At 45.2% G+C, this 22,210-nt stretch overlaps 1 protein-coding gene across 1 annotated transcript; it reads left to right on the forward strand.

Annotated features, from left to right (window-relative positions):
* The first annotated feature begins 8,153 nt into the window (after window positions 1-8,153).
* OTUB2 (OTU deubiquitinase, ubiquitin aldehyde binding 2) lies at window positions 8,154-19,412 on the forward strand. The gene is made up of 6 exons (XM_073610239.1): window positions 8,154-8,237; window positions 11,847-11,942; window positions 12,215-12,333; window positions 13,615-13,699; window positions 16,435-16,629; window positions 18,976-19,412. Exons 1-6 carry the CDS (start codon window positions 8,235-8,237, stop codon window positions 19,195-19,197), a joined length of 720 nt encoding a protein of 239 aa, XP_073466340.1. The 5' UTR covers window positions 8,154-8,234; the 3' UTR covers window positions 19,198-19,412.
* The last annotated feature ends 2,798 nt before the right edge of the window (window positions 19,413-22,210 follow it).

The raw sequence follows: 22,210 nt of genomic DNA on the forward strand, positions 1-22,210 counted from the left end.
AACCCTCCGGACTAAGACTGGGATACCATTAGAGTTCATGTGTGTGTAAAGGGAGGCGTCCCAATACTTTTGGTAATATAGTGTATGTGTTTATGGAGCTGGCTTTGTACACATTTTTGTGAAGACCCTTTTTTGTTCCCCCCATGACGGTGTCCCCCCCTATCCCCCCCCATCCTCCCCCCGGAGGGGACACCATCATGGGGGGGGTAACAGAAAAGGGTCTTCACAAAACTGTAACCTCAAGGCTGGAAGAACACCGTTATCTACAATTACAATGTCTTTGTATGATGGAGGATTACCGGTGTCTTGTCGAATACAGTCCCCTATCCAGAAGTGTCCGCCCTGTAGTGCGCAGGCGCAGTACGGAGGACAAACGAGACGCCGAAAGTCTCCGAAGTTCAACAGCTGATCATTAGCTGTACACGGCGCCTGCGCTTTTATTCTCACCCTATGTCCAGGATCATTCCCTACTATCCAAGTGGACATAGAGTTAGAATAAATAGTTGCAGAGCGCAGCGAGGCCGTGCCCGAAGCGTGGCGAGCGGCCCTCTTACACAGCCATCGCTAACAGGTGCCCGAGCGCCGTGTACAGCTGACGGTCAGCTGATCAACTTCGGACATTTTCGGCATCTCCTGCTCCTCCGTACTGCGCAGGCGCTGCGCCTGCGCAGTACGAGGCGGACACTATCTGATAGGAGGACACTATATGGCAGAACACCGGCGCCCTCCACCGGAGACACCTGAGCGCCATCATCTGGCCGTGTGATACAATGACACCCCGACACTCATACAATGACTTCACCAATATACTATATACAGGATTAGTGAGCCTATTGCTCCCTCTGGTGTCCACTTACAGAATTGCAGCTATTTCTGCAGGTTGGGGATCTGTACTCTCCAACTCTATACTACAGATCTGATTGGTTGGTGTGGGGAGCAGATCCTCCCCTGCAGCTCTAAGTCATTACCATAAGCATGTTTAGGAGAAACTAAAGTAGAACGAAAGGCAAAAATTTGGGGTCCAGCAAGGGAGGGTTATAACCCCCTGTTAGGTTTATTTTTTGCCACCTGTGTCCCCATTGGGGAGATTCCCCTTCACTTCCTGTCCCATGAGCCACAACAGGAAGGGAGAGGAAATCACATCAACGTTGGGGTTGTCACCTGAACTGGTGTCCCCATTCGAAGATTTCCCTTCCCTTCCTGTTTTGGTGACAACCCAACATTTGTGATTTTCTTTCACTTTCGATGATAACAATAAACAGGACAAACCGAGAGGAGGAATCTCCCCAATGGTAACACAGACAGCAATAAAAACCCGACAGAGGTACTAACCCAGCTCCATGCCATCCAAAACTGGAAAACTGTTTGCCTTTAGTTATACTTTACCTTTTTGCTGACCGTCTCTGGCACTATGTGCGATCGGAGCGGAGGCTGTCTGCTGATGCTGAGACTTGGCTGCTTGCTGCAGAGAGAAGAGAGTAGAGACTCCAGTGGCCGGGCGCCCCTAGGCAGCAGTGTGCCCTAGGCGGCTGCCTAGTTTGCCTAGTGGTAGCACCGGCCCTGACTGCGATATTGCGTCGACCAATTGGACACTAACTGACACTTTTGACACTTTTTGAGGAGCCGCTCCCACTGTGATTGGGCACAGCGGAAGCCAATCAGCGGGTCCAGCCGACCCGATGTCAGCCGGGACCCAGCGATCGTTCCTGACAGGCAGAACAACGGTCTGTGATAAGGGGAAGGTAGTGATCCTGTGTCTCCACTGAGCAGGAACACGGATCTCTGCCCTTCCCCCGGTACAAACACCTCCCCCCTGCAGTGAGAAAAGCCCTCCCTAGAAACACATTTAACCCTTTGTTCGCCCCCCGAATAACCCCATTCCCAGCCAGTGTCATTAGTACAGTGACAGTGCATATTGTTAGCAGTGATCATCGTAATAATGACACTGGCTGGGAAGGGGTTATCAGGGGGGTAAACAAAGGGTTAAATGAAAAGCCCTCCCTAGGAACATATTTAACCCTTTGTTCGCCCCCCGATAACCCTTTCCAGTGTCATTAGTACAGTGACAGTGCATATTTTTAGCAGTGATCATTGTACTAATGACACTGGCTGGGAAGGGGTTATCAGGGGGGTAAACAAAGGGTTAAATGGAAAGCCCTCCCTAGGAACATATTTAACCCTTTTGTTCGGCCCCCTGATAACCCCTTCCCAGCCAGTGTCATTAGTACGATGATCCCTGCTAAAAATATGCACTGTCACTGTACCAATGACACTGGCTGGGAAAGGATTATCACGGGAGTGAACAAAGGCTTAAATGTGTTCCTAGGGAGGGCTCTCCAATTTCGGGGGGAGGTGTTTGTACCGGGGGAAGGGCAGAGATCCGTGTTCCTGCTTAGCGGAGACACAGGATCACTACCTTCCCCTTGTCACAGACCGTCGTTCTGCCTGTCGGGAACGATCGCTGGGTCCCGGCAGACATCGGTTCGGCCCGACCCGCCGATTGGCTTCCGCCTTGTCCAATCACCGCTGGAGAACGGGTCACCAAAAAGTGTCAGTTGGTGTCCAATTGTCCGACGCAATGTCGCAGCCCCGCTACAAGTCACCGATCGCCGCCATTACTAGTAAAAAAGAAATAAAAATTCTAATAAATATCCCGTAGTTTGTAGACGTGATAACTTTGGCGCAAACCAATCAATATACACCTATTGGGATTTTTCTACCAAAATTATGTAGAAGAAAACTTATTGGTCTAAATTGATGAAGAAATTCGATATTTTTTTTTAACATTTTTTTTATTGGATGTTTTATGGCAAAAAGTAAAAAATATTGTTTTTTTTTTTGTTTTCTTTTATTCATGGCGCAAAAAATTAAAACCGCGGAGATGATCAAATACCACCAAAAGAAATCTCTATTTGTGGGGAAGAAAGGACGTTAATTTTATTTGGGTACAATGCCGCATGACCGCGCAATTGTCAGTTAATGTATTGCAAAAAAAATGGCCTGGTCATAAGGGGGGTAAATCTTCCGGAGCTCAGGTGGTTGACCAGACCAGGTGACATATAATCCCAGTACAGGTAAAGCACAGACTCGCTATGGGCAGCTCGGTGGTTAGGACTCCTACCTGGCAGTGCTGGGACCTTAAAGCCGAGTTCCACCCAAGAAAATGGAACTTCCGCTTTAAGTGCTGGTGACCCCCTGAGGTGCCACAATCGGTATGACCGGGGGGGGGTGTCACCAGACCAGCTTGGGGCGCCGGACACTTTTATTACACCAGCTCTGAGCGGCTCGGGTGTAATTGGGTCTGGGTGGTGACAGCATGGCAACCCCAAGTAGGGAGAGGGTGTCGCTGCTCCAGGTGGGTCAGATTAAGGTAAAAGGCATCTCCTTCAGTCTAGAAGTCCAGGTGCTGGCAATGCCATGGCAGTTATCTTACGCGTTTCGCGCTACAGGGAGTGCTTAGTCATAGCTAACTATAGCTGACTAAGCACTCCTTGTAGTGCGAAACGCGTAAGCTTTGTTCCACTTTGCTGTGACCTGTATTTTGGACGACACCTTTTATTGAATGAAGGCAAATATCTTTGGAGTGCGGCTGTCCAGAATTTCTTTGATGTCTAACTGCCATGGCAACCCCCCTCACCTATCTCACCTCACTTCGGGGGTCGGGTGCGCGGCGCCAGAGGACACCCCCTCACCGCAAGCCGACACCTTCCCCCCGCCCGCCCATTACCATACCAGCTCGGGGGCAGGGCAAGGCGACTCATGTAAATGGTACGCCCGGGTGGCAACTGGAGGATGACAGTGTACAGCTGGGCCGCACCCGGCGGAGATAGTGACCGGCTCAGCAGCGAAGTAGGAGGGAGGAAGACACGGGCCGCGCTGGAAGAAAAAAGAATGCCAAAAGGAGCCAGGGCTTTCGTCACCCTCAGGATGGGGTCACCCCTCTAGCGGGTGTAGGCTGCACTCCCCCCCCCCCCCCCCCTAGCGACGCCACTGCTAAGTGTCGTTTCTGTCTGCTGCCTCCTTCCTCTGCTATCTGCACAAGTCACTTCTAAAAAGTTTTCCTGACACCAAGAGAGAAATGGTGACAGGGGAGGGAGCTCCAACGCACAGTTTGTGATTGACAGCTCAGCTCTGTTCCTGTGTGCTGTGTGAAGGGGGGGGGGGGGGTCGCTTCCCTTCCAATCAGCTCTCACTGAGCTCTGTAGAGTGTAACTTCAGCTCCCCACCCCCTGTTTTCTGAAAGCTCAGACAAGCGTTATAAATTCAGCACTTTCAAACAGCTGTAGAGAAGAGAAGACTGCAGATAAACAGGTACAACTTATGTAGGAGGATTTGTTTCATCTCTGTGCATCACCTGAGGCCGGTCACTTCACTGGGTGTATGGAAGGGTTAACCCCCCGGCATAACGTACGTTGATGCATCACAGAAATGTGATTGGGCCCCTGGGCTGCATCCACCTCTGAGTGCGTTTTGTCGCGCATTTTTTTTTGTTACAAAAATTGCCTGGCGCTCAAATGCTGTATTAACCTATAGAAATCAGTATCCTGTGTGACATCACTTGTTGCCGTGTGGACGTATCAGCTTGAAAAAAAAACAAAAAAACCCCAAAATGCATGTATTGCACGTTTTTTTCTGCACGCCAATGTAATTCTATGGGACTCAAAAACGCACCAATTTGCCCAAAATGTGAACCGTCTCCCTAGAAATGTATTGATTCCCCCCCCTGAGCGTTTCGGAGCTTTGAGCTCAGGTGTAGTTCAAATAAAATAAATAAATAAATAAAAATAAAAAATAAAAAATAATAAAAATAAAAAGAAATAGATAAAAAGAAAAAAAAAAAAAAAAAAAAAAAGCAAAATAAATAAGTAATAACGTCTTTATAAATGGCGTAAATCTACAAATTGGACCTTGTCTGGCGTGTTTTTTTTCACTTTTTTTTTTTTTTGCATCACATTAATGTGTATAACCACTTCTGGACCAGCCAGGTAGCAGAACGTCTCTGGACTTTCAGTGGGTGTAGCGGGATGTTGAACGCAGAAGCGGATTGATGAGCTCATCCATCACTCTGCTTTCTACTCCTATCAATGAGATCCCTGTGCTGCTTCTTCCTCTTCCACTCAGAGCTCTGCTGTACAACAGTACAAGATTTTGATACAAAGTGATACAAAGTTAAACTCAGGCACTTACATTAACCATTTAACGACCAGCAATGTACAGGTACGTGGTCATAGAGGGATGATGTCTGCAGCTGACGGTCGGCTCTCTTGTAAAAGAAATTCTAGTGGATAACTAGCCGCTGGATTGCTTTTACAAGCAGTGGGAGGGGACATAACCCCCCCCCCTCCCCCAACTTCTGCTAGCTTCTGCGGCTCGCTCAGACTCTCCTGTCCCTCCGGGCTCGACTTTGATCGGCTCTCGGCTGTGCTAACCCGGAAGCAATGACATCCAGTTTACCTGGACGTCAACGGCGCCTTTTAAAAAAATTAAAAATATAAACAAAAAATTCAAAAATGCAGATCTCTGTGTTTTTAAGTGCAGAGGAGGGGATTATAGACCCCCAGACCCCTCCATAAAGAGGACCTGTCACATGCCTATTGCTGCCACAGGGGATGTTGTTTACAGTCCTCGTGACAGCAATAAAAGTATTAAAAAAAAAATTAAAAAATAAAATAGAGCAACAGTGTGAAATAAATAAATACATAAATAAATGAATAATAATAATAATAATTAAAAAAAATAAAAATTAAAGTGTCCCCTATTTAAAAATCTAAATAGTAATAAAAAAACTCTGATCTCTGTGTTTTTGAATGCTTTTAAGTGTAGAGGAGGGGATTATAGACCCCCAGACCCCTCCATAAAGAGGACCTGTCACATGTCTATTGCTGTCACAGGGGATGTTGTTTGTGACAGCAATAAAAGTAATAAAAAAAAAAAAAAAACCCAAAAAAAAACAAATAAAGCAAAAGTGTAAAATAAATACATAAATAAATGAATAATAATAATAATAAAAAAAAAACAAAGTCTCCCCTATTTAAAAATTAAAATCATTCAAAAACTGTTTTTGAATGCTTTTGAGTGCAGAGGAGGGGATTATAGACCCCCCCAGATCCCTCCATAAAGAGGACCTGTCATCTGCCTATTGCTGTCGCAGGGGATGTGTACGTTCCTTGTGACAGCAATAAAAGTGATAAATAAATAAATAAATAGATAAATAAATAAAATAAAGCAACAGTGTAAAATAAATAAATACATAAATAAATGAATAATAATAATTAAAAAAAAAATTAAAATCAAATTGTCCCCTATTTAAAAATCAAAATCATTCAAAAACTCTGATCTCGGTGTTTTTGAATGCTTTTAAGTGCAGAGGAGGGGATTATAGACCCCCCCAGGCCCCTCCATAAAGAGGACCTGTCACATGTCTATTGCTGTCACAGGGGATGTTTACGTTCCTTGTGACAGCAATAAAAGTGATAAAAAAAAAAATAAAAAAAATAAAACAACAGTGTAAAATAAATAAATAAATAAATACATAAATATATAAATAAATAAATAAATAATAATAATAATAATAAAAAATAAATAAATAAAAATGTACATTTATGACCATTGTGTGGGTGTGCCCAATTTTAAAGTGTGACGTGTGTGATATCTATTCACTCGGCATAACATCATCTTTTATTAAAAAAAAGGGTTACGTATTGTTTTTTTTTTTTTGCATTAAAATGAAAAAAAATTGTTTCTTTTTGCCCCCAAAAAAATGCATTAAAAACAAACCGCGGTGCGAATTCCGTGTGACATAAAACCGCCACCAATTTCTGGTAACACAAGTGTTGCTGCAAAGTGGAAGTGTGAAAAAAACTTTTTTATTTTTTAATTTAAGGAAGTCCAGAATGAGAGAATATCTCCCATGTCACCGACCCCCTAATAATATACAGACCCCCTAATAATATACAGACCCCCTAATAATATACAGACCCCCTAATAATATACAGACCCCCCTAATAATATACAGACCCCCTAATAATATACAGACCCCCTAATAATATACAGACCCCCCTAATAATATACAGACCCCCCTAATAATATACAGACCCCCCTAATAATATACAGACCCCCTAATAATATACAGACCCCCCTAATAATATACAGACCCCCTAATAATATACAGACCCCCCTAATAATATACAGACCCCCTAATAATATACAGACCCCCCTAATAATATACAGACCCCCCTAATAATATACAGACCCCCTAATAATATACAGACCCCCCTAATAATATACAGACCCCCCTAATAATATACAGATCCCCCTAATAATATACAGACCCCCTAATAATATACAGACCCCCCTAATAATATACAGACCCCCTAATAATATACAGACCCCCCTAATAATATACAGACCCCCTAATAATATACAGACCCCCTAATAATATACAGACCCCCCTAATAATATACAGACCCCCCTAATAATATACAGACCCCCCTAATAATATACAGACCCCCTAATAATATACAGACCCCCCTAATAATATACAGACCCCCCTAATAATATACAGACCCCCCTAATAATATACAGACCCCCTAATAATATACAGACCCCCTAATAATATACAGACCCCCTAATAATATACAGACCCCCCTAATAATATACAGACCCCCTAATAATATACAGACCCCCCTAATAATATACAGACCCCCTAATAATATACAGACCCCCCTAATAATATACAGACCCCCCTAATAATATACAGACCCCCTAATAATATACAGACCCCCCCCCCGGGATGAGGACAGTCGGGAAGATTTCACACCTCATCCCTTTAATCTGAACACCGGGGAATTATTCGGTTCTGAGGATAATTTAATGCAGATAAGGCACCAAGTGAGTTTTAATTACCACCTTAATCAGACACAGAACCTGAGGAATTATTATGTGTTCAGGTTATAAAGGGGGTGAGGAGGTGACAACCCTACAGCCAGGTGATTGGTATTTCCAGAAGAGGAGCTCAGTGATTGGTCGGCCTCTGGGCTCCTTTATAAATGAAGTTGGAATATTTGGAGTTATGGGAAGTAATGACAGCCAATCCTCGCCGACCCCTGTGTGCTCGGCCCCGCCCACACAGCAATGTCATCAACACATTCGCTGCAGCTGTGTGGGCGGGGTTTGTATAAATAGGTGTGGCCAGGAAGGGCTGAGTACTGTGAGTGTAGGATCAGGCTGGGATCATGGTGAGTGGTGGGGGAGGTGCTGAGCCTCAATCTGCTGTGCAAAGAGTTCAGACTGAGAGCTGCAGATCTGATGACTGTACTGAGGGTGCCTGGAGGGTGGGGGGTCCTCAGGGGGTCCTCAGACACTGATCTGCATTTCCAGATTACTCTGTTATAGAAGTGAGCCTAGCAATCTATAATATCTCTCCAATCCTTCCCTCTACTATGTCTGCAGTCTCTGATCACCTCCTGTATTATGTCTGCAGTCTCTGATCATCTCCTGTACTATGTCTGCAGTCTCTGATCACCTCCTGTATTATGTCTGCAGTCTCTGATCATCTCCTGTACTATGTCTGCAGTCTCTGATCATCTCCTGTACTATGTCTGCAGTCTCTGATCATCTCCTGTACTATGTCTGCAGTCTCTGATCATCTCCTGTACTATGTCTGCAGTCTCTGATCATCTCCTGTACTATGTCTGCAGTCTCTGATCATCTCCTGTACTATGTCTGCAGTCTCTGATCATCTCCTGTACTATGTCTGCAGTCTCTGATCATCTCCTGTACTATGTCTGCAGTCTCTGATCATCTCCTGTACTATGTCTGCAGTCTCTGATCACCTCCTGTATTATGTCTGCAGTCTCTGATCATCTTCTGTATTATGTCTGCAGTCTCTGATCATCTCCTGTACTATGTCTGCAGTCTCTGATCATCTCCTGTACTATGTCTGCAGTCTCTGATCATCTCCTGTACTATGTCTGCAGTCTCTGATCATCTCCTGTACTATGTCTGCAGTCTCTGATCATCTCCTGTGCTATGTCTGCAGTCTCTGATCATCTCCTGTGCTATGTCTGCAGTCTCTGATCATCTCCTGTGCTATGTCTGCAGTCTCTGATCATCTCCTGTATTATGTCTGCAGTCTCTGATCATCTCCTGTATTATGTCTGCAGTCTCTGATCATCTCCTGTATTATGTCTGCAGTCTCTGATCATCTCCTGTACCATGTTTGCAGTCTCTGATCATCTCCTGTATTATGTCTGCAGTCTCTGATCATCTCCTGTATTATGTCTGCAGTCTCTGATCATCTCCTGTATTATGTCTGCAGTCTCTGATCATCTCCTGTACTATGTCTGCAGTCTCTGATCATCTCCTGTACTATGTCTGCAGTCTCTGATCATCTCCTGTACTATGTCTGCAGTCTCTGATCACCTCCTGTATTATGTCTGCAGTCTCTGATCATCTTCTGTATTATGTCTGCAGTCTCTGATCATCTCCTGTACTATGTCTGCAGTCTCTGATCATCTCCTGTACTATGTCTGCAGTCTCTGATCATCTCCTGTACTATGTCTGCAGTCTCTGATCATCTCCTGTACTATGTCTGCAGTCTCTGATCATCTCCTGTGCTATGTCTGCAGTCTCTGATCATCTCCTGTGCTATGTCTGCAGTCTCTGATCATCTCCTGTGCTATGTCTGCAGTCTCTGATCATCTCCTGTGCTATGTCTGCAGTCTCTGATCATCTCCTGTATTATGTCTGCAGTCTCTGATCATCTCCTGTACTATGTCTGCAGTCTCTGATCATCTCCTGTACTATGTCTGCAGTCTCTGATCATCTCCTGTACTATGTCTGCAGTCTCTGATCATCTCCTGTACTATGTCTGCAGTCTCTGATCATCTCCTGTACTATGTCTGCAGTCTCTGATCATCTCCTGTACTATGTCTGCAGTCTCTGATCATCTCCTGTACTATGTCTGCAGTCTCTGATCATCTCCTGTACTATGTCTGCAGTCTCTGATCATCTCCTGTACTATGTCTGCAGTCTCTGATCATCTCCTGTATTATGTCTGCAGTCTCTGATCATCTCCTGTATTATGTCTGCAGTCTCTGATCATCTCCTGTATTATGTCTGCAGTCTCTGATCATCTCCTGTATTATGTCTGCAGTCTCTGATCATCTCCTGTATTATGTCTGCAGTCTCTGATCATTATTCACTGACTTTTGTTTGGCCCCTGAGCCCCCCATGTCAGGTTGCCCACCACTGCCCTATACGAAGTAATTAGAGTCTGGGGGGTCTCATCCATTAGCGGCTGTTTGGTCCGGATGTAGGCTGTGTGACAGCGCTGTAAACGGATGCACCTTCATCCCCCCCCCATTGGTTTGTATAGGGTGCTCTGCTGGCCATAGAGGTGAATGAAGAGCGATTTGTTGCTGAAAACATCATCGCTGAGCTCCAAATTGCTGCACAACGAAGGAATTGGAGGTCCCAAAAATCAGGCATTCCTTTAGAAGTTTCTAAAGCCCCCCCCCCCCGAAGAGTCACTGCGGATCTGACACGCCCCCCTCCCCCACCCTCCAATCAGCAACACTCATAGTTCTGATTGGGGGGCTTGTGAAGGTTTTTTTTTTGGGGTGCTGAAATGAGTCACATGGCTGAAAATCCACTTCCTTATCAGGGGCCCCATTCACAGTATCGGCACGCGCCGCTGTGCGCTGGAAGGTGGCTGTCCAGAAAAGTTTTTGTAAACTTTATTGAAAGCTGACATTTGATCGGTTTCTACTGATCGCAATAGTTTTTTTCACAGTAGTGCACGCCGTAGTTTTTCAGTGCCCATCACTGCAGCATAATGGTGTGATCTGGACTTCTGCCTGATCTGTGCATTGGGGCTGTTGGTGATAATGGGGGGGGGGGGGGGGGGGCCTCTCCCGCTCTCGGCTTTGGGACTGGAGGACTCCCTTGTTCTCAGTTTTGGCACAAGGGGGGGGGGCACCCTAGGCTTTGGGATTAGGGTCTGTTGTGCTCTGGAAGAGTGAACTGTACAAGTACTGATTCTTAGGGGTTCTGTCTATAAAACGTTTGTTGCACGAATGTCACAAGCATTTGATTGGGCTGCATGAATTATTCTCCTGCCTTATTCTCGCTAATGCTTTTTCTGAGCATAGCTCCATCTAGTGGCCAAAATTGTGTATTTTTTCCTGATTGGGGCATTTCAGGAAATATACTGTATTTTGGCCACTAGATGGAGCTGTTGATCATAGTGTAGAGAATGTGTGCAGCCTGAGCGAATCCTTGTGATATTCGACCAACAAATGTTTTTTTTTTTTTGTTTTTTTTTTTCTTCATTTCAGTGACTCTGTATCTGTATGTACAGCCATTGTTAGCAGTTGATCACATTAGGCATTCTGATATTAACATAGCTCCTCCCAACAGCCAGCCCACTTCTCAAGAGCCCTCAGTCCTGATGCAAGCGGTGGGAGGAGTTATGTAAATAGGACAATGCCTTTGGTGGGTGTCAGTCTGGAGGAGTGGGTGTTCCTAGGCAGGCTGTATTTACATAGGGTAACGCCCACATGTCACGCTGAGCCTCCTTGATTTGAAAGCTGACCTCCAATAAATGAGGGGTGGGGCCAGTCAGGCTCGGTAGGAGGGCTAGATGATGCTGGACATCCTCCAGTGAGGAAATGAGGTGGGGCTCTGACTTGCTGCCGCTTCTAATGCCCATTGTGAGAAGCTCACAGTGTGCAGCAAAATCGGAGAATGTTCCAGAAATGACACCATAGTCGTGCCCCCCCCCGTCTCATGTCGATTGGTTCCCTGGACCTGGCTGTGTTCTGATTGGTTCATTTGCTTTCCAGGGTGACAGTTACTTTGAGATGGTGTCCGAGAAGATCGACATGTCTTCCTTCACCGAAGAACACGCCAGCGAGCCGCTGTACTACAGCAAACTGAAGGTAACCAATCGGGGAAGCCGATATCCTCCTTCCAATGACTGGGGCTTCCATTGGGGGACGTCCTCTGGAAATGCCGAGCTCCTGGCTCTCACTTTACTTTAGTGCATTTTTCCTAAAAATATGCATTTTGATAAAAAGTTGTACAAATATCATGTGACATAAGAGTGGAAACCACCATTTTATTCTCCGGGGCCTCGGCTCTTCCGAAAATCTCAGTTGCTTCTCCTGCCGTCTGGGTATTGATGCGTTTTTTTTATTTTTATTTCTCGCAGGATCTCATGTCGTCGTACAGCGCCGTTCGGAAAACTCGCCCTGACGGAAGCTGCTTCTACAGAGGTTTGGCCTTCTCTTATCTGGAGTCCCTGCTGGGAAACCGGCAAGAAATTTCAAAGTAAGTTCCTGTAAAACCTGAGGGATCGTCCAATGGGGGTCACCGGGTTCAATGACCAGGAAGAGCGGATTTCTCCCCCTCCTTTTGGAGAATTTTTGTGTGTTGGGGAACAGAAGTCATGGGGGGATTTCCCCAATTGGTGACTCCATCGCCCCGATCTGGGGTTCACTGTCTTGACTATGAACAATGGATTTCTCCTTGCGTTGGAATACTTTTGATCACTTTCTTTGGGACAGGAAATTAAGAGAAATCTCCTGAAGGGGTGACCCCCCCCCCCCCCCCCCCCTTTCTTGCAATGGAGTCACCAGGTTCAATGACAACTGGGGTTTTTTGAGATTTTGCCCCTCCCATTATGTTTTGTCTTTGGGATAGAAAATGAAGGGAAATCTCCCCAGCTGGTGATTCCATTGCCCCAATCTTCCTATGGGGTCACCAGGTTCAATGAGTGGATTCCCCTCCAATATATATATTGTGGGGGAGGGGAAACGACCGTTATCTGCTGGGGAGATCCACTTCCTGTCCCAGAGGAAAGTATGGAAAAAAAATCTCCCTAATGAGGAAATCCACCTCATTGAACCAGGTAATGGGTCACCGGCTGGGGGAAATTTCCCTTCACTTCCTGTATTAAAGACACAAGGAGGAAGTGGTAGGAAATCCTCCTCTGGTAGTCCCATCAGATGATTGGACAAGGTCATCAACTGGGGGGAGATTTCACTTCCTGTCCCCAATCATCTGATGGGGGTCACCGGCTTCAATTACAACCAGAAGAGATTTCCTACCACTTCCTCCTCCTGACTTTAGGACAGGAAGTGAGGAGAAATCTACCTAATGGGGACAGGCAGGGAAAAGTTGGACAAGTTTTTAGTTCTGGCTTCTATCAAACTGGACAATTTGGTTTTTAATTTTATTCTGTGCCCATTATGACAACATTTAATAAAACCCTTTTTATTGTGGTGGTTTTTTTTTTTTTTTTTTTTTTTTTTGCACCCTGGGCTGAATACAATTACCAATCAGTGGATTGGTAGTTCTGTGCAGCCAGTCTGGTGATCCAGGTACTCCTGCCATACAGCGCAGTCAGGCTCTGGACTTTAGATAGATAGATATCTCCTATACCTCATTAATATTTCCCTCTGTTTCCTGTATGAGAAACTGTAGTCACCAGAACAGGAAGTGAGGGCAATTTGGTGGTAAAGGGGTTCTAACCCTTTCCTGCCTAAAGCTGGATAGAAGTTTTGGTTGTCGGGCTTCGATCAGTAAACTGTCCGCTCTCCTTTTTCCCAGGTTCCGGGAGCGTGTGATGGCGAGTCGGAATGAGCTGCTGGAGGTCGGATTCCAGGAACAGGCGTTCGGACACAGCTACAGCACTGTAAGTGTGACTGCCCAATCAGAGCACTGTGAAGAGTAATCCGCAACCAATCAACTGTCACTTAAAGGGGAATTCTAGGCAGTACTAAAATTCAGCCCCCCCCATTAATATACCATTCACGTTATAGCAGGATCGATTTACTGATTATGTCACTGAACTAATATGGTGGTCTATTCCATTGGGATATTAACATTAAACTTTTTTTTTTTTTTTTTTTTTTTAAATGTTGGAGGAATCTCCTGACTTCAGTTTGAGCCCTTCATACATTATGGTTGGGAAGTCTAAAACATTGTACAATCAAATTTGTAATGCGTATGGTGACCTGTAAATTACAATCTGATTGTACAATCTTGCTTTAGATATACCAACTATGCAGTGCAATGGTCTACCTGATTAGGTGGCTCCTTCTGGCCACCCATGTGAAAGGAGTGTATTTGTGTCATGTGCATAGCTTTTCATCCATCGAAATTTTGCAAATGGGGGGGGGGGGGGGGCGGGGTGTCGAGGGAGAGACTCAAATGTTCTTGGACTATGTAATCTACAGTTCAAACATTATTCATTGAAACTATACATGTAAATAGTGGGAGGGAAAATACTGCATTATGACCACTAGATGGAGCAAACTTTGATACTCGGTGCCATCTAGTGGCCATAATGAGGCACTATCCACTCACTATATATATCTGTATCCAAATGCCATAAACTACTGAAACCAGAAAAGCAATGTTTTCCGGCTAGATTGTCTTCAGATTGAATGGCATTTACATTGTGGGTGGGGGAAAATGCTGATCGTCCCCCCTGCAGATTGTGTAGGTTTTGCCCACTTACAAAGAAATGAAGGGTCTATACTTTTTATCATAGGTGTATTTTATATGATAGAGACAGAATATCAACCAAAAATCCAGAAAAAACACAATACAAATGTTATAAATGGAGTTGCAGTTCAGTGAGTAAAATAAGTATTTGATCGCCAAGCAAATCATGACTTAGTAGTTGGTGGAGAAACCCTTGTTGGTGATCACAGAGGTCAGACGTTTCTTGTAGGTGGTGATCAGGTTTCCACACATCTCAGGAGGGATTTTGGTTCACTCTACAGATCTTCTCGACATCCTTAAGGTTTCTTGGCTGTCGCTTGAAATTTCAGCTCCTCCATAAATTTTCTATAGGATTAAGGTCTGGAGACGGGCTGGCCTCCTTAGCAACCAACAATACTTCTGCCCCCCACAGACTGGCTACGGTAGGTGCTCATGTGGTACACAGATTAATCCTGTCAATGTAAGAAGGTTCTCCTAACGACAACTTGTTATGTGTATAAAAGACACCTGTCCACAGAATCTCTTCCATTCAATCCTCACCATCATGGGGAAGACCAAAGATCTGTCAGAGGACGTCGGGGAGAAGATTGTAGACCTGCACAAGGCTGGAATGGGCTACAAGACCATCAGCAAGAAGCTTGGTGAGGAGACAACCATTGTATCGATTATTCACAAATGGAAGAAATGCAAAATAACCATCAATCGCCCTCGCTCTGGAGTTCCATGCAAGGTTTCTCCTCATGGGGTGAGGATGAGAAAAGTGAGGGATCAGCCCAGAACTACACGGGAGGAGCTTGTGAATGAACCCAAGGCTGTTGGGACCACAGTCACCAAACAAACCATTGGTAACACAATACACCACCATGGATTGAAATCCTGCAAGGTCCCCCTGAGGAAGGACCATGTACAGTCATGCCAGTGAACATCTAAATGATTCATAGAAGGATCGGGAGAAGGTGCTGTGGTTGGATGAGACCAAAATGTAGCTCTTTGGCATTAACTTGACTTGCTGTGTTTTGGAGGAAGAAAAATGCTGACTATGACCCTAAGAACACCATCCCTACAGTCACACACGGAGGTGGAAACATGATAATTTGGGGCTGTTTCTCTGATAAAGGTTCAGGCCGACTTTGCCGCATCGAGAGGCCAATAGACGGGGCCATGTATTGTAAGATCTTGGATGAGAACCTTCTTCCCTCAGCCAGAACACTGAAGATGGGTCATGGATGGGTTTTCCAGCATGACAATGACCCAAAACATATACACCAAGGCAACAAAGGAGTGGCTCAAGAAGAAGCACATTAAGGTCAGAGTGGCCTAGCTGGTCTCCAGACCTTAATCCTATAGAAAATGTATGGAGGAGCTGAAACTTCGAGTCGCCAAGAGACAGCCAAGAAACCTTCATTATTTAGAGAAGATCTGTAAAGAAGAGTGGACCAAAATCCCTCCTGAGATGTGTGCAAACCTGGTCACCAACTACAAGAAACGTCTGACCTCTGTGATCACCAACAAGGGTTTCTCCACCAACTACTAAGTCATGTTTTGCTTGGGGATCAAATACTTATTTTACTCCCTGAACTGCAACTCCATTTATAACATTTGTATTGTGTGATTTTCTGGAATTTTTGGTTGATATTCTGTCTCTATCATATAAAATACACCTATGATAAAAATTATAGACCCTTCATTTCTTAAGTGGGCCAAACTTACACCATCTGCAGGGGAGACAATCTTTCTTCACACAGTAAATGGCATTCAATATGCAGACAATTTAGCCAGAGAAGATTTCTCTTCTGGTTTCAGCAGTTTGTGGCCTTTGTTGATAAAAGAATTGGAAATAATACTTTGTATTCAGTGAATGAAGTGTTTTATTTTCTATACATTTGATGGTCATTTTTCATACGTCTGACCTCTCCACAGTTTCTCAGTCTCCTAGATTTAGCGGAGAAAGACGGCTCTGTCCTCTCCCTCCTGAGAGCGTTCAACTACCCTCCCATCTCTGACAACGCTGTCTACTACCTGAGGCTGGTCACCTCCGCCTTCCTCCGGAAACGAGCCGAGTTCTACCAACCGTTCGTAGAGGAGGGGCTTCACATCGCTGATTTCTGCACAATGGTCTGTAAAACGCTCCATTTTATATCTGATCCCCCATCTTCCAGGTGTTTCAGCTCCTCCCCTGGACTGAAATTGTTCCTCTGATTTCACTGCACACTGTGAGCTTCTCACCATGCGCATTAGAAGCTGCAGCAAGTCTGAGCCCACCTCATTTCTTGGCTGGAGGGCATCCAGCGTCGGTGTCAAACTGCAGCCCTAGAATGGTTGCCAAACTACAAGTCCCATGAGGCATTGCAAGGCTGACAGTTACAAGCATGATGGGACTTGTAGTTCTGTAACTGCTGGAGGGATGCAGTTATTTCCTTTCCTCCCTGGCCCCGCCCCTTTTTTATTCTTCAGTTCTGTCACTCATGGAGGCTCAGTGTCACACATGGGTGTCACCTATGCAAAAAAGCCCACGCCTCCAGATGAAAACCCACCCATCAAGGCATGTTTGCATAACTCCTCCCACTGCTTGCATCTAATCTGAGAATGAGGACACATACAATAGTAGGAAATGATACAATGTAACAATTTAGAGAACACTGGAGGGAATTATCAAATCTAATCATTGCTACTTACAATCCCCCTCCCCCCCTTATCAATTTAATTTCCCTCCAGCGTTCTCCATAAATAGTACATTGTGTTTTTTTTGTTTGTTTTGTTTTTTTTTTCTGAATGTATTTCCTATGATCCTTCGCTACAATCTTGTAGCTGTAATGCAACATCTAGAGTGCCGAGGCAGGGTGCTGGGATGTTCTCAAGCAGCTATGTACAGGATCGGCCTGACCCTCCCACCCAGCCGGGATCGGCCTGCATAGAGAAGCAGAGAGACCCAGTGATGACACAACTAGGTCTAAAATAAGGTGTGTAATGGAACCAGGAAGCGGATTTAACTTCAGCTTTCAGTTTAAAAAAAGTCAGTAGAATATTTCATGGAGACGAAGGATAATCTTCATCCTTGCTGAGGTCGCTACACCTGGTGCAGGTTTTTTTTTACAATTACTGCACTTTAGCACTCCTATTGTAAGGAGGAAATTGGAGATGAAACGTAGACTTCTATTTTTAAAGCCTTCATACACGTTGCTTGTCCCATCTTCATCCTAAAGAGATTAATGCTTCAGCTCCATCTAGTGGCCAAATAACGCGGTACAGCTTCTTTTCTTGAGCCATTTCAGGACTATACAGCATTCTGGCCACTAGATGGCGATAATACAAACCATAATCTTCTGGGAAGAAATTTCATTCAACTTCTAACAACGCTTCTGACATTTGTGTAACAAATGTGTAAATACAACCCCTTACTGTTATCACTAACCGGCTGGAGAATCGGCGTCACAGGCGTCCCTCGCATAGTCTGGTGTTGGTATTGCAAGAGATTTTTTTTTTTTTTTACTTCCTGTTCTAATGACCATACAGGAAGTGAGAGGAAATTTCCTGATGGGGGACACAGACCTAAAATAAAAACCCTGACAGATGTTCTGATCCTTCCTTTACCCAGAACTAAACAAGGCTTTTCATGGAGTTTCAATGAACAGGAATACAATTGTTTTTTTATTTATAAAAGTGTATAATCAAGAGAATATTGTACAATGTATGAGAAATTGTAGTGTGTAATATAAGAATATTATATATATATACACATACATACGATAGAATATATTTTCTTGTATATTATATTATGTTGGCTTATATATATTATATTTTTCTTCTGAGAAAATATAATGTAAGGGAAGATGAGATGTAATATATAATGAAATGGGATAATATGAGCTATAATAAATGAAAATGTATGAATATAGGATGATATAATAAAAAAATTATAGAGTATGAGAAATAATATATTTTAGAAAATGTATGACCTTTTTAAAAAGACAAACCTGGCTGCCCCATCTACACCTATACCTGCAGGTCTATTCATTTATTTCATGTAGCTTAAATTCCAGTAGTGTAACTACTTGAATGTGACTCGGCATCAGCAAGGACTGAGAAGCAGCACAGGAAGCCAATCATGCATTAACAAGGAGCATGCTGATAGCAGGAGAGAGCAGAGTGACCAATGAGATCAGTCTTCTGCTTCACCTTCACTGCCCAATCACAGGCTGGGGGAGGGGCTAGACCTGTTGCCGAAATGCAGCAGAGAAATCGGGCCATCGCTGCTAGACAGATGTGTGCTGTGTGGCAGAGCTGTGTAAGTCTCGGGACTGGATAGATACAGATCTCTGGTAATTGCCCCTCTATGGGTTTTAGTGCCCTGAAGTGATGAAAAGGGAAATTTTGCTGCAGTTCCACCTGCTTTGCTGTCTTGTATACATTTTTGTGTTCTTTGAGTCGGGGCACCACTAACTTTTCTTCTTCTCTATTCAGCACGTGGAGCCGATGGGCACTGTCTGTGATCACATCCACATCATCGCCCTGACCCAGGCCCTCACCATCCCCCTCCAGGTGGAGTACGTGGACTCTGCGGACCCCACCATAAACCAGCATGTCTTCCCCGAGGGGGCCACACCAGACATCTTTATGTTGTATACACAGGACCACTACACCGTTCTGTACAGAGCCTGCGAGCAGGGGGCGGGGCCTGTGTGACCGGGGGGGCAGGGCCTGTTGTGTCACCAGGGGGTGGGAGGAAGTGACCCCCTCCCCTATTGGACTACTTTATGGTGACAGGAAGAGGAGGAGTTTACAAGCAACCAATTGGTAGAAGTTTACAGCAATCAATTTGCACACAGACTATTAATACAGGACGATGTGTTTTTATATTTGTGTAAATGGAATTTTTTAAATAAAATTTTTGCTTTGAATACATTTGGGTTTCCTCATCTGGAGGGGGGAGGGGACTTGCTATCTGTAATGGGGGGGGGGGGGGGGGCCTGAAAGCTGGGAAACCTCAATTTTTGAGTTGTCACTGAAACGGAAAGAGAAAATCTCCAACGGGGGCACTTTGTTCATCCGCCAACTAGGAGGGGATTTGCATCGCTTTAGAAATTTCTAGTTGTCTCTGGAACAGAAAGTAGCTGGAAATCTCCTTTGACATCTGTTTGGGGGGGTTGGGATGTTCGAATAGTATAACGATAAGAGTGGATTAAATCCATGAAACACGTAGGACTTATTGGATGCACCTCACCTTCATTGGATGGTTTAACCAGGTGTTTTTTTTTTTTTTTTTTTTTTTTTTTTTTCTGCTGGTCCATGTCATTTACGGTGGCTGTTATGTATTTACCCTGCAGTGTAATATCCTGGGCTGCTTTAGGAAAAAAGTTGAGACTTCCGTTCTCAAGACTATGCTCCACCCCAGTGCCCACAGCATACAGACCAAAAATAGCAAAGAGGCTTGAGAAAGGGGGACCCACCCCCGAGACATGTCACCTAGGTGTAACCATCATCCCCTGTCAAAGGAAGTGCTGTTGGGCAAGTCTGTGGGCTCTGGGGTGGGGGGTTTGTCTCCTCTTTCCTAAAGCGGGCCAGAAGTGATTTGATTTTTCACCACAGGTGGAACACTTCCTTTGACAGGGGGGTTGATGGTTACCCAGGTGACATGTCTCGGGGTTGGGTCCCTCTTTCTCAAACCTCTTGTGGTTCTGGACAAGTCTGTATGCTGTGGGCTCTGGGCATGGATGTAACACAACACTCCTCTTCCTAAAGCAGGCCAGAGATATTTTTCAATTTCCTTTCATTCCCACAGGTGGAAGGAAAGATAATTCCTTGGTTTCCACCATCAGCACAGTTGGTATTGATGAGGGAATCCCACCTTCGGAGCTATTGTGTTCTATCTGGTGGGGGAGAGGGGAGTGCGAGGATCCTTCTCAACTGGCAAAACACAATTGCTGTTAGTGGCTACAGACTCCAACAGTAATCCCACCTAAAGGTTGGTTGGCTGAGATTCGATCCATTGATCAACTTCAGTACAGTCCTTGCTGAACCGGCTGAGATTTAATCCATGTATGGCTGGCTTTAGAGTAACTGCGCTTTTTCTTGAGGGGAAAACGATCACCTCTGAGTGATCGCTAGGGATTGTAACTCCCCTTCCTCACATCAGGGGAGGAGGAAAGCTGACGCCAAGGCCAGGGCTGCAAGGAAAACGACTTCAGCTGGAGTCCTCCCTTAGCGTGGAGAGAGACTCCCATGGCTGTGCTCCACCCCAGAGCCCACAGCCTACAGACTTGTCCAGCACCACAAGAGGCTTGAGAAAGGGGGACCCTTCATCCCAATGTCAAAGGAAGTGTTCCACCTGTGGTGAAAGGAAATTGAATCATCTCTGGCCTGCTTTAGGAAAGACACACACCCACACCCCCCCAACACTTCCTTTGACGGGATGGTAGTTACCTAGGTGACATGTCTCAGGGGTGGGCCCCCCTTTCTCCAGTTTCTTTTGGTGTTGGACAAGTCTGTATTTGGTGGTCTTTGGGGTGGAGCACAGCCTTGAGTGTGGGAGTCTCTAATTTTTCCTAAAGCAAGCCGTAGATTTGATTTTCTTTCCTGGAAGGAAATGTGACAAATGGGAGTGCAATCTAATTTGGTTATAGTCAATACAACAGTGGCGGCTGGTGCTAAATATTTCAGGGGGCGGCAAACTAACCACCCAGCCCCCCACAACAGGAAATGGACGGGAAGGTGGGGATCGCCGCAAGCACACACGGTTTAAGATGACAAGAAGGCGGCGACCATCCACCGTCGCCACCACCCCCCCGCGGGAGACTGACCTTAAGGCCCCTTTCACACGATTGGACCGTTCAGGTCCGCCTGTCAGTTTTGACGGCAGACCTGAACCGGCGCTCCATGATAGTCTATGGAGCGTCGGATGTCAGTGGAGACATGTCCGATCCGCTGAAAAGCAGACGGATGGCTCTGTGTCCAGCTCCGTCGCTATCGGATCGGGGGAGATCTGACAAATGGACACGCTGTCCGTTTTCGTCCGATCCTTCAATAGGTGGCAGCGGCACCTGACAAGCCCCTCCCCGCTCAGTAAGCAGAGAGGGACCTGTCATCCGCCGGCTCAGCGGAGATCAACGGACTGATCTCCCGCTGAGCCGGTAGACCGAGGTGGGCTCCGTAGAAACGGAGCCCGCCTCGTGTGAAAGGGGCCTAACTTAGGAAGCAGGGGGAAGAAAGAGAGGACCCGTTGCTTCTCCTCCCAGGCTGAAGTGTGTCCTGAGACTTCCTGGCCAATCGGGTCTCAGGACCTGCTTCCTGATTGGCCAGGAGGAGAATCAGGAAGACAATAGCGAATATTAATTCGCTATTGTCACACAACTGGGTGGGCTCAGGGTGCAGTGCTCTGCGCCCCAAGCCCACTTTTTTTTTTTTTTTTTTTAGCCAATTAGAGCCTCGGGCTCCAATCACGTGCTTGAAAAAAAAAGATACATTGTGTACTAGAGGTGAAAATTGAAAAAAATAAATAAAAATAAGGGGTCAAGCTACGTTATGTCAAGAATCAGTGTATTTTAGGTAGGTTTTAAAATAATGATAATAATAATAAAAATTGAAATCTGCGCCAATGTTTTTGCGCCTTATTATACACATCTGTGGTATTGTTATCAGCAAGAGGATTTAACTCCTTAACCCCCGGCCAACAAATCTCACATACATGTAAAAAAAAAAA

The sequence above is a fragment of the Aquarana catesbeiana genome, linkage group LG13 (genome assembly GCF_042186555.1).
Source record: "Aquarana catesbeiana isolate 2022-GZ linkage group LG13, ASM4218655v1, whole genome shotgun sequence".
Classification (NCBI taxonomy): Eukaryota; Metazoa; Chordata; class Amphibia; order Anura; family Ranidae; genus Aquarana; species Aquarana catesbeiana.